The 13915-nt window shown below is 36.0% G+C and overlaps 1 protein-coding gene across 1 annotated transcript in view; it reads right to left on the bottom strand.

The window, feature by feature from the left end:
• Positions 1-1097: 1097 nt before the first annotated feature.
• Positions 1098-13915, bottom strand: part of LOC150109560 (coiled-coil domain-containing protein 141-like) — a 451763-nt gene continuing 438945 nt past the window's right edge. The window contains exons 36-37 of the mRNA XM_090409020.1: positions 6972-7172; positions 1098-1629 (exon numbers count right to left, since the gene is read on the bottom strand). Of these exons, the coding sequence (XP_090265146.1) occupies positions 1226-1629; positions 6972-7172 (605 nt within the window). The 3' untranslated portion in view covers positions 1098-1225. The remainder of the gene's footprint in view (positions 1630-6971; positions 7173-13915) is intronic.

Here is a 13915-nt window from a genome sequence, read left to right as displayed (position 1 = left end):
TAGTGAGAGTCAGCCTTTGATTAAGAATTTTTCATTTCATTATAGTTTTCTATCAATGAATTTTTCTTTTCCAAATTGGTCTATTACTTAGGTCCAATATGATCAGTTTGTACATTACTGTCTTCTAGAGACAGAGACTCTTAACTGCATCCATTCATTGAAATACTGATCTTCCACTAGGTGTTTTTCTTATCGTTTTTGAAACAATGACTTGTTTTTGCTACTACTTTTTATCCAATTCTGTTACCAAATCACCTTAGTTTAGCTGAGATTATAGGCAATCTTGAATACTATCTCACCTGAATACCATCTTCTTCTTCTTCAACCTTTTGGTTCTGTCCACTGCTGGACGAAAGTCTCCCCCCATGGTTTTCCAGACCACTGGGTTTACTGCCTCTCCCGTCCATCTCCCGTCATTGCATCTGTCAATATTCAATAATACCTGAATACCATATTGCAATATTAATATTCAAGAGTGGTGCATTCTTGAACACTAATAACAATTAATTCATTTTCTAATATTTTTATTTTTGTTATGGTTCTGTCCATGAAGCTATCTGTTCCCACCTTCTTCCCTACAGTTTTCCTAATAACTGTAGTCTCCACTCTCTGATCAATTGCTTTGTTACTTAACTTTCTGGTCCATATATTAAAACTGGTTTGAGCACCATTTTATATACTACTAATTAGGTGTGTTGGCTGATTTCTCTCTTGTTTCTAGTTCCCCACTGGAGATTTTTTGTCACCCACTGTACAATCTTTATTCTATCACCTGTTTCTCATATATAATTTATCTTCTTTTTAAAAATTAAAATCTTCTTAAAATTGTGCCTAGAGAGTTAAAATTTTACTTGCTCTTAGATTCACCAGTGAAAATGCAACTATGTTTTATTTCTTACCTGTTTTCATGGTTTTTCACCTTTTTATTGCTATATTACTAATTTTCATATTAAAGTTTTTAGGGCACTTATTTAATTTGGTTAAGAGACTTGAAGGCTTGTAGCAAATTTATTTGCTTAACTACTTGCATCATCAAGGTAAAATTTAATGATAAATATTAATGTGTTTATTTCATTCATAAACCTCACACATTAAGAAAAAAAAAATAGCATTTATTGTACAAAAACTGTATATTCAGATAATTCAAAAGACAGGCAGAATGTTAGTATCCTTTACCTCGATGCTCTTGATAATATGAAAGTCATTAGTTAAAAATAAACCGGTTTTACTGAATGTCAGTCTGGTAAGTAATGGGCAAACTGATGTCCTTTCTCTGTTCCATTCTGTTTACAGTCATTTCTTTATATGCTGTTGTCCTATAAGTTGTAGCTGAAATATTTTCACTCACTAGTAGGTCTGCAGTACATCGGGCTTCTCCTCCACTATTCACGGCTTTCACTGTCACTTTTCCAGTGTGCTCTGGTGAAGCTCTAGGAATGAAAAGAGAGTGAACCGCTCCATTTGAAGTGATTTGCTGCCGAACATTATGCACCATAGGTATGTTATTGTGTAACCATTCAACATTAGGAAGTGGTTCTCCACTCACTTCTACTTCAAGATGAATACTCTCTCCTGGTTTGAAACTTTTGGCTTCGAGAAGGCGAACAAATTCAGGTGGTGTGCAGTTCACTGAAATAAAAAAAAGTAAAATAAGACATTATTGTTGAGTTTAAGAAACTCTTGACTCCTGTTGTTCACTTAGTGAAGCAGAACCTATGACAGCTGTGTAAATAGGGAGCCACTGAAAATGTATTCAGAAGTTTGAAAAGAGTAATTATGTAATTCGTTTCTTTATTGTATTTTTTTTTTTTGTCACCAAAATTGGAATCTCAATTAAGAATTTTAATATACAAATACATTTTAATATTCATAATAAAAACATATATCAAGTCATATACACATTTTTATAATTGTTCTTGCTAATTTGCTTAAAACCCATTTCATTCTTGGTGGATCTTTCTATATCTCTCTCGGATTTCCTCATGTCTGAGGACTCGTGACCTTCCTGATGATGCTTCACCATTTCTTTCTCTCCTGTGCTTCTCTTATTGCTTGATATTTGGTATTTTTGATATTTGGTCAATCCAAATATCAAGAATCACTGTTGGGGTTTTTTCTCTTTTTCTTTTCCCACACGATTTACCCTGGATGATTATTTTTTCCAGGTAGTTGCCTTCCCTTCTACATATGTGTCCAAAATATTGCACCATTCTCTTGTCAATTATGTTTATCAGTCTTGTGTGGATATTCAGTTCTTCCAGGATACTTTTGGCGGATAGGGAACTGAAATCAGTTACACACAATGAAAGTTGTATGGGTTACCCTGAAAATTGTACCCTTCGATTGGAAAAGGCCTAAGTTCAATTCTCATCATGATGCGAGGAATCTTTATATGGGTTTTTTCAGTTGAAGGTGATTAGCTGATCTCATATGCAAGTTGCAGGGTTTTTTTCTCCCGAAAACTCAGATTTTTCATCCTGCATACAGACAAATCGGCCTTGAGAACACATGCGATTTATAGACAAAAAAACACTAGTGGCGGTGGGCAGTAGATGTCACTGGTTTAGGTGATGATGGTAGTAGTGATTCACTGTAGTTGATGGATGGAGTGGTGGTGGTGGTGGGGACGGAGAGTTGTAGAGTAGGTGCCCTCCCTCGATGAGTCTTTGGATTCCTTGGAGGTGTCATGTAATAATGAAAATAATAATGCAAAGAACCCTCAAAAATAGGGATAAGTTTCAGCCTGAAAGGTGTCAAATTATGCATGAGAATTTTAAATGAATATATGTGGAACTACAGTATAAAATATGAAATATGTGATTATGATAAAATAAGAAAGCAGCTTTGAACAGTACCAGCTTAAATCAACAGTGCTGATATAAACTGTGGATCAGCAGTACTTGGGAAGTGATCAGGAGATATCAGAAAGTTATATCTGATTTCACCCATACAGTTATGTAAATCAATCAGAATTAAATGGATGACTAAGACTTAAAGAGCAAGAGTTTCATAAAAATAATTGCAGATTCAATATTGAGAAAAAGGAGATTATGCAAAGGAGCAGTATCAAAAAGCAGACTAGAAAAGTGACCAACTATGGTGAAAAGGAAAATTCAGATAGCCTTAACAAAGGGAAATCTGAGAGAATTTTTTTTTTGCTATGTGACAAGTAAAATAAAAAAAAAATGACCATATTGAATGGGGAAGGCAGAGAGAGTTAAATCTGCGAATGTCTTTAGGTGGGAAATGGATTTCATTGTCTGGTGTGAGACAACTGCCTCACTTATAGGCCTGAAGTGACTTGAAAAAAAAGTTCCATGTTTGTTCTTTAGAGAGGAGTTTCAGACCTGATAAAAACAAATAAAAAAGACAATATATATATATATATATATATATAAAGAAAAAAATCCTTAACCCACCCACAGTACAATTGTACTATAGGTTTATAGAAGTGTTTCATGGTTGGGAACCCAAAAAAAAAAAAAAAGTGATGACTTTACTGAGTTATACATTCAAGCAGATCTATTAACTATCTGTGCACTAAGGTGAATCTAGATGAAAGAAGGACAGAAGCAGATGAATTAGGAGCTACTGCTTGATTAATTTGAATACAGCAGTGGAACCAGATGGAACAAAAAAGGGTGCAGAAATGTGCTGATTTAGTAGTGTTATTCAACTTGAGTCTTAATGACACAATTCCTAATGAGTGGAAGGAGAGCAAGATAATCCATAATACAAGATGTCAGACAGGCTGATTAGGCTTACATGAAGAGAGAGAGAGAGAGTGAGTGAGTGTGTGTGTGTGTGTGTGTGTAGTATCTTAATCTTCTGCAGTCTTTAAGATAGGCTTTGTTTTTAGCAATTTGCTCACATTTATAATAGACAAGTGCAGAGTTGGATTTACATAATACTTGAGGATTTTGCCAAGGCATTTGACAGGATTCCACCTGAGAGGTTGTTATACAAACTCCAAGGGATATATGAAAAATAGGCTTGTGACATGGATAAAAGAGTGGCTTACTGACAAGTATCAGAGAGTAATATATGGAGGTGGTTGGTCTAAGGAAAGGAGGGTGATCAGTGAGCTACCACAGAGTTCTGTAAAGTTGGGGCATTTTGTTTAACTTGTATACTAAGTATATTAGACTGTATAGTAATATACAATTATTTGCTGATGATTCAAAAATAGGAATGATGATAAGTGCATTTCTGATATGGAATTCTAGCTGACTAACCTAAACAAACTTGTCCTATGGGCAAATGACAATGAATATCGGTTTAATGTAGCTAAGTGCAAGGTTATGCATTCTGAGGACATGGAAGGCAGAAAATTATATTAATGGGAATTTGCTATAAATAGTCAATGAAGCTAGAGACCTAGGGATATAAATAGATGTTGAAATTTACAGCTACACTGTTAAGGAAGTTTAAGTCAAAATAACTGAAAAGCTAAAGAGAACACCAACTTGTAGGAATAAGAAGCTATTCTTCTTCTGTATGAAGCTTGATCAGACAACATCCAGACCACTGTGTTCAGATATGGTCACCATATCTGAGTTCAGAAGAGATGAGAAAACAATTGAAATGATCCATCAGAAGTTAATCAAGATGATATTTGGCCTATGGAGTTGTGCATATGAGGATATTCTGAAGGAATATCACAGACTTCAAAGTTTAATAGATGGAAGAGAGAGAAGATATAATAGAAACATATAAGTCGGTAAGGCAATCTTATAATATAGATACAAATGAGATTTTACAATATATGGTAGGTGAGAGAAGAACTCAGAATCTTTCCTGCAAACTAAGTAAATGTGTGGTTAAAAAGCATGTAGGATGGGCTGCCATTGGATGTTGAGATACACTATGTGACCTGGAAGAAGCTCCATAGATCCTTGATTCCCTGGGACAATCACAATTAGTAGGACAATCACAAACATTCATGTCCTTGACAGGATTTGAACCCATAGCCTCTTGGAAGGTATGTGAAAAGGTATATGAAAATTTTGTATTATTAATTCCAAATATCTCATTGTTTATGTCCCTGGTCAATGTTAAGACCTTACTACAACTTTGACCTAATGAAGAGCGTTCTATTAATTGATTAATTGTTTTGAATGCAAAGGACATAGTAATTCTTATCCGATTCATGACATTGTCTGAATTTTTTTCACATGCTTTGTAACCTTTACCCCCTGCTGTTTGATTTTCAATAATTTCTCTCCCTTTCTGTCTGTCTGTCTGGTTTCAGTAGGATGATGATGCAAAAAATCCTTATAGGCATTTCAAAAGGCTGTTTGTCTTTTTTTGCAGTAGTGATTGCAAGTTTTGTACTAGTTCATAAGCCACCTGTTATTTCAGTTCTCTTTCCAAGCAGTGTTTCTTTATGCTTTCCTCTCCATTGGCATTAAATTATTTCTTGAAAGTGTTCCATATAGGAATGCAATTGCTGTTTTCAGACCTGAATCGCAAACTTTGTAACAGAAATTCAATTGAATTTTTATTCATTTATTTTTTTTTTTAACAGCACTGAAATTAACAACCTCCCACTCCCAGACCTTTCCATGATTGCCATAATGTACATGCCCAAAATATTCAATTGTTTTCTTCAAACTGAACTACAGCTTGCTTTACTTCTTTTAAATACTCTTGTTTTGAAATTAAATATTTTTATGTTAGGCTTACTGATCCTATTTTTAGTAAAAGTTTTGAAATTTTATGAGATCTTTGCAAGAGTATATGCTTTCTGCTCTATATACGTGCCAATATTTGTTATACAATATAACTAGCCTGAAGAACTGAAAAAATAATCAAAATCCAGACATTTACTGATCTCATTAAGAGGCCTTTAATTAGAAATATGCCAGCTGAAAACAGTGTGACAACACTATATTCTTGCCATGGTATTTTGCCAGTTTCACTGTCATCCAGTTTTCTCTGTGCTTGGTCTAAAATTAGGTCTGACAAAATATCGGCATAAATAATTGTTACATTATACTGAGAGAAACTGTGTAATAATTCATAAATCTATATAATTAAAATCATTATTTACATAGGCTGTTCAATAAGTAATAAGACTATATTTATACAGAAAACAGATTACCATTAATCGTCATCATTTACATAGTCTTTTTCGAAGTAACTACTGTGAGATGCGATGCATTTGTCCCAACGTTGCGTCCACTTCTTAAACGCATGTGAGAGTCCGTTTTTTGAGAGTTCTTTCAAAACTGCCTCTGCAGCTTTTACACATGCTTTGTTGCTTTCGAAATGGCAGCCTCTTAGTGGTTTCTTGAGCTGAGGAAACAGCAAGAAATCGCACGGTGCGAGATCAGGACTGTATGGAGGGTGTGGTAGGATATCTGTGTTGTTCTTCTGCAAAACGTCCACTACACAACCAACAATATGTGGCCTTGCATTATCGTGGTGCAATAAGAAGCCATTCTTCAGGAATGGACGCTTTCTTTTGACGTGCTTGATGATAATCGCTGCTGTGTTGATCATTTCTCTGTGATGGACATTGAAGGTCTTCCCTCACGTTCAAGATCTTCCACATTTTGCCTTCCTTCCTTAAAGGTTTTATGCCAGCGAATAACACTTGCCTTCGACATTGCTTCATCGTGGAAAGCTTCGCATATCATGTTAAAAGTGTCCGATGCCGATTTTTGCAAACGCACATAAAATTTAATCGCATAACGCTGTTCCAAGGACGCTTCCATTTCGAAGACTGGTCGCACCTCATAGGTGTGCCGATGAGCGCTTGCGTTTAGTCACGTGACACTCTGGCACATCAGCCGGTATACACCATCTATCAACCTCTTTTATTAATACATACAGCAACATTTCTTTATTCCACAGAAATTAATATTGTGATGAGTGGTTTCGCCACAGTAAAATTAGTCTTATTACTTATTGAACAGCCCACGTATATATTCACATTTACTAATAATTTAAGTTGATGTTTCACTCACTTTTCACAAGAACATCAGCTGTGCAGGTTGCGGTGCCTGCTGTGTTGGTTGCAGAACAAGTATAGGATCCCGAATCACTTTCTTTTGCCCTGGAGATCCTAAGACATGCTTTTCCATTAGAAAAACTAATTGTCATCCCTGGTTTATAAGTAGGTAATTCTACATCATTTTTAAACCATTTTACACTGGGTTCTGGGGAACCTACAAACAAAGGAAGTGATATTAGATTATAACAAAATATTTGTGCAAATCATTTCCACATATTGGAATTTTAAAACTAATAATACTGTTTTCTGTCATTATTATTTGTAATTAATTCAATATACTTGGCAACTTGATTGCCATCATGCAACCAGTTATCTATTACATGGTTTCAAGTTAATTTAATGCAACTTAGTTTTATGGCTGTTGTAGTCCAAGGTAATTCTATTCCATGTGTCATAATACTGAACTTGAAAAAGTTCCACATTATTTGGTCTCTAGAGCAAAATTTCTAGATATAACCATTTACCTACTACATTGCTAATGTACTATAAATTTACAACCTTTTTTCTTTATTGTATTCACACAATATATATGTATACACACACACGAAAGATGAGGAAAAAATCAGTTCCATGTGCATCAATGCACTATGGTCTCTCATAGTCAAATCAGTCTCGATCTTCCTGAGGTGTAGCCTGTTTCCACAAATGAGAAAAATTCGGTGAGTATTTCTGCAGCCAAGGCACAGTTGGAGAAAATTCCCACTAGACTTTTTGGTGTTAGATGCCTTTCACCACCACCACCACCACCACCACCTTGTTTATGAAAGACGAAAGTGGCTTACTGCCATGTCTGATCATCAGAGCAAGGGCTTTGGTTTCTCTCCCCACTCCCTTAAACAACTGGATACAAATATGCTGTATGTATCCGACCCTCCTTCATTTGAGGATATAGCAGTAAAATAGTTTGCAAGCCAGCTGCTAGCTGGTAAACAGGACCATACCAGATAGTAACAAATCTGGAGGATACTTGATCAGCTAGTGATCCTTCTGAACTTATTCAGATTGTGCCTAGAAGGAATCCAAGTATTGTGCTATGTAAGGGGAACTGTGAAGTTCATGGTCAGGAGACTGGGTTCCCCCTGTGTGGATGGTATTTCTGCAAGTCTTCACCTTCTATCACGTCTTTATTTAACTCTCCTCTTCACATACAGTAAAGGACAACTTATTGAAATATGGTTGGTTATATTGCAGATTACAAAAATATCTCCCAAAAAAAAAAACAATAAAAATCTAAAAAAAAAAAAAGCAACAACTTCATGAACATGCATGGCCTTGGCAGCAATTTAAATTATGTATATCACCATTACTTACAGTCATCAAAACCAGACTTATTATTCCTATTGGAACCTCAGCTAGTGACCTCAACAACTGCCCAAATTATGCATCCCACAATTCCTTCTGCCACAAGGATGCCACTTGTACAATCATGTGACATCCTATGCCAGAGAATGCAAAACCTTGAATTTTCCCCCACCATTTAATTTGCACAGGCTCAAAATTTTCCTATCAACCCATACTGCATTCACTTACTATGTCTACTGTTCCCCCAATTCAGATAACCACTCTGGCCTCTTGGAGTGCCCTATCTCTAAAGATGGATTTTCTACAGCCAAAATATTCAAATAGTGAGATAATCTTCCTCAGGAACCCAATGTCCACAACTCAAATTGTCTTCTCTTCTCCAGTTCCACCAATCAAGCAGACAGAGATGTTGAGGTATTTGCCATTGACAATGAATGACCTAACACAGTAACACAATGGAAGGAATGAATAATATTTAAAAACATCACATAGAAAAAAGTTCACATAGAAAAACATCATTTCAGTGAAATCTTCATACACATTATATCTACAGAATTACTGCCTCTTCTGCTTGAGAGTGAATCACTCGTATTCCACTGCCTTATCTGAAAGGAATATCTGAATGCATTGCACAAATTTTAAAGCCTCTCATTGAGTGAATAAATATTATTCACTCCTTTCCTAGTGTTATATGTGAATTGAAGAAACCATATGGCACAAGTATCTATAAAAGAACAGTCTGTATTCCTACCAGATAACTCCCACTACTATCTTACCAATACCCTTAACCTGTTCATCACAAGCTCCCCTTCTGTTTAAAAACTGAAAAGCTGTGAGTAAGCCATACTATCAATAATAAAAGAATTACAGCTCACATAGAAAAACAGCATTTCAGTGAAATCTTCATACACTTATATCTACAGAATTCCTGCCTCTTCTGCTTGAGAGTGAATCACTCATATTCCACTGCCTTATGTGAAAGGAATATCTGAATGCACTGCACAAATTTTAAAGCCTCTCATGAACAAGCTTCCTCTATATGGTTTTCTAGGTGTTGATGAGATTCCTTGCTCCTGTGGTTTTCTTATTATGCACAACCTGGAAGATTTGCTTTTATTCATTGTGAAGAGCAGAAGATTATAGTTCAGACTCACACTGATACTGTGAGTCTGAACAATCTGGGCTTGCTAAACATGCCACAGAGTCCTCCAAAATAAGATTAATTTGTGAAACATTCCTTCAATGCTTAAATTTAAATAGCTTTGATGAAAAAGTACTATCCCCTTTATGGGAGATAGTACTTTTTCAATCTGCTAATTAAACAAAATAGATATTTGTTTAATTTTATGTAATGTAACTGGTCCCCTTCCAGTTACATTGTGGATGCTAGTTTTTCTCGTAGACCACAACCTGATCCACATTTTCTGCACTTTCGAAAAAAAACTTACCATCTAGCCCTTCTGTCTTGTGTCATCTGGTATTAAAGGGGATGCCAAAAATATACAAGTAACCTAGTTGTTTTGTGTGCAAACTTTGTTTGCTTACACTTGGATAAAGGATTAAATAAGAATATGCTTTGTAACCAAGTGAAAAAACTTTCTACAACTATCTCTGTTCCAGAGTATTTTAACAATAAGATACACCTTTCTACTATTTGTATAGGAAAATATATCTTATGCATTAATTCAACCTTGGCATCTTCTTGGGTCTGGCTCCCATTAATGACAGGCCTGCTCCTGAGTAAAGTGATTCTACTCAGTAGTAGGTTTTTGCTTGCCAATGACTGCTGAGTTTCTCTGCCCTGGAGTGATTCAGGTGAGGAGTGATGAGTTTAGTAATGACTCTTTCAAGATACTCAATGAGATTTAGAATAATCTTGCAGATCACTTAAAGTGTTTGGAGAAGTCCTCAATAAAGCTTGAAACTGGTCTGAGTAGTGATCCTTCCCAAAATCATTGGTATTTTATCTTGCTATGATAAAAATGAATTAAAAAGAAGGGCTATGATGGCAAATAATTCGATGCATAGGCTATGTACAAGGAATGGATGTGAGTTTTTGGATGTTTGGAGTGAGTCTGAGGGAAGAGTGCATTTGTATAAGAGGGATGGCCTACACCTGAATGCGTTGGGTATCAGGAGTCTAGAAAAACTAATAACTGGTATGAGACCTAACACAGAGAGTCAGGGAAACTAAATTATAAAGGGAGGAATGGTGTGAATGTGAGTGCAAGAGCGACAATGTTATATAACTGTTTTAATGAAGGGAATGGGCTTTGTCATGGAAATGTTGATGAGGGTTTGTGTTCATCCAGTTCGGATCCATCATATGTGTGCAAAGATGTCTACATGTGTAAGGAATTAGAGAATAATAGAGATCTGCAAGTTGTCCAACTGTGTCAGGCAGACTGCAGACAACAAAATACAAAAGAATCAACAGGTAGATTATTATGTCTGTACACAAATGCTAGAAGTATTAGAAACAAAGGGATAAAGTTTATTGCCTTAGTCAATATGTTGTGACCTCACATTGCAGGTATTAGTGAGACCCGACTATCAGAATTAGACCTACTAACTGGTATCGAGTATCATGAGTACAGTATTTTTAGGAAGGATAGAGAAGAGGGGGCATGCTGCTAATGATATCAGATGACTTGAATCCAGTTAGAGTTAAGACCTATGATTATAGTACTACTACTACTAACAATATTTCATGTAGCAGTGAGTATGAAGCCATCTGGGTGTGAGGTGGAATCTAACAAGACTAATTACATAGTGGGGCGTTGTTACAGACCTGGTGGATTGGTTGCAAGTGATGAAGAAATGCATCACAAATAGAAAAGATGAGCATGAAAAGAGTAATCATAATGGGAGACTTATTATCCAAATATTGATTGGGTAGCAGTAGAATCTCATGAGAAGAATGAAAATGCATTTATTGAGCTAGTGTGGGACAACTTCCTCAAGCAGCATGTGACAGAAGGAACTCGAGGTCAAAGAGTGTTAGATTTGATTAGTGTCAGAGGGCGTTTCAGTTAAAGACGTAACTATGCTGCCTCCAGTTGGTAACAGTGATCATGCAGTACTCACTTGGGAAGTGACTAAGTTTATGAATGTTCCATTCAGAAAAGTTTGCATGCTGAACTACAAAGCAGGAAATTATGACAAACTGAGGAGTACACAGAATTCAGTGGAATGGGATCGGTTGCTGGATGGAAAGAATATCGACAGTGCATGGGAAGCATTTAAACAATACTTAAATGATGCGATATCAGAATGTGTCCCAAGAGTTCAAAGAATAAAGTAGGAGTCAAATGGATGTGTAATCTTATTCAGCAAGATATTCGAAGTAAGAAAAGGATGATGTGGAAGGAATACCATTTGCATAAGGATGATGTTTTGTTATGAACGTTATAAGCAAGAGGCTAGAATAGTCACAACTGTTATATGGAAAGCCAAGTCTGAGTATGAAAAGAAACTGGCTCTGTGTGCTAAAGACAATCCACAAGAATTCTATCTGCTGCAAATAAAAGAAAGAATGAATATGAAAGAATAACTCTTCTAAATCCAGATGGTGTGAGCATTACAGATGCAGAAGAGGTTGTTCAGTTAATGAGTGCCTAATTCGTTAAAAGTTATCAAACTAGTGAACGTAACATTGAGCTCACTGTTATTTCTTCACTAGATGAAGAAACGCAGGTATGTGAAGCTGAGGTATTAGAGCTATTGCACAAATTGAATAAGAATTCAGCAATAGGGACTGATGGAATATCAGCACATGTTCTAAAAGAGTGTTCAGCTAAACTGGCCATTCCTCTGACTAGGATGTTTCATATGAGTCTCAGAACAGGGAAGATTCTGCAGGAATTTATGGTAATTCCATTGCACAATGGTGCAAAGACCTATTTATCCAACTATTGACCAATTACTATCTCAGGAGTGGTGGTGAAGATTTTGGAAAAATTGGTTAGTGCCTGCATTCAGAAATAGGTTGACAGTGAATCTCTACTTTGCAATGAACAACATGGGTTTACTAAGGGAAGGTTTACTAGGGCAACTTGTTCACATTCTATATCAATGTTACCATTGAACTAGAAAAGGGGAATGGATACACCATGATACTTTTGGATTTTGCTAAAGCTTTTGAAAGAATACAGCATGGTAGCATAAATTGGAGAAAATGGATTTGGGTTATACAATATTAGTATGGATTAGAGGATGGCTGACTGACAGATATCAAAAAGTGGTATATGGGAGATGTGAGTCTACAAGATTTAAGATAACCAATGGTGTACCACAGGGAAAATCAGTCTTTGGTCCAATGTTATTCAACCTGTACATTAATGATATTGGGAAGGATTTGACAGGCAGCATACAGTTATTTGCTGATGATGCTACAAAGATAGGTAGGGCAATCAGGAATGCTGCTGATATGTAGTCTTTGCAGAATGATTTGAATAGGCTGGAATTGTGGGCATAGGAAAATGGGTGTCAGTTCAATGTCAGTAAATGTAAAGTCATTCACTTCGGCATGATTAGATATCCAATGCCGTATTACATTGGTGGGATTAGGCTAGAAGACACTGACGAGGCTAGGGATCTTGGAGTATTAATAGATAGGAAGTTGAAGTTTAGGGGCCATGTGGCAAAGAATGCAAATACAACTCAAAAGATAATTGTAATGCTGAAACGAAAGTTCACATGTAAAGATAACGATTATTTAAATTAAGGGGATATTTAATCCCACATTATTTCAAAGCTGAATAAGAAACTCTAAGATAGAAATCAAAGAGTTTCATGCCGAATATAGCAAGCTATAAAAGTTCGGCGAGTCCAAGCGTAAGCAAATACCTGGGTAGTACAATACCGGGCAACTCGTAGTAAAGGTGGATAAAGCTAGGATCACTATTCTTAGTATTAACCCTAATGTAAAACTCATCCCCTAGGAGATGTATGTTGTTTTACATTAAGGGAGATAGGTCACTATCCAGACCTGTTTCAACCTTTATTGAGGTCTCATCAGTGAGTAGGTAGGCCAATAAATACCAAGATTGTAGTGATAATAGCTTTAGTACTTTACAGTACGAGTCGTTAAAGAGGTACACAAATAAATTAATGAAATAAAGAGCCAAAAGGCTTCACTTTGGTGATGTAAAAATTATTTAAATTAAGGGGATATTTAATCCCACATTATTTCAAAGCCGAATAAGAAACTCTAAGATAGAAATCAAAGAGTTTCATGCCAAATGTAGCAAGCTATAAAAGTTCGGCGAGTCCAAGCATAAGCAAATACCTGGCAACTCGTAGTAAAGGTGGATAAAGCTAGGATCACTATTCTTAGCATTAACCCTAATGTAAAACTCATCCCCTTATTCAGCTTTGAAATAATGTGGGATTAAATATCCCCTTAATTTAAATAATTTTTACATCGCTGAAGTGAAGCCTTTTGGCTCTTTATTTCATTAATTAAAGATAACGATGTTATTTTGCCTCTTTACAAGGCCTTGATAAGACCTCACTTGGACTATTGTGCGCAGGTCTGATCTCCTGGTTTCTGTTGTGATTCTGATATATTGGAAAGAGTACAAAGGAGAGTAT

This window comes from Typopeltis vanoorti, chromosome 2 (genome assembly GCF_054136105.1).
Source record: "Typopeltis vanoorti isolate ZY-2024b chromosome 2, IOZ_Tvanoo_1.0, whole genome shotgun sequence".
Classification (NCBI taxonomy): Eukaryota; Metazoa; Arthropoda; class Arachnida; order Uropygi; family Thelyphonidae; genus Typopeltis; species Typopeltis vanoorti.
Note: the sequence above shows the minus strand (reverse complement) of the source record. Positions and strands in the feature narration are given on the sequence as shown.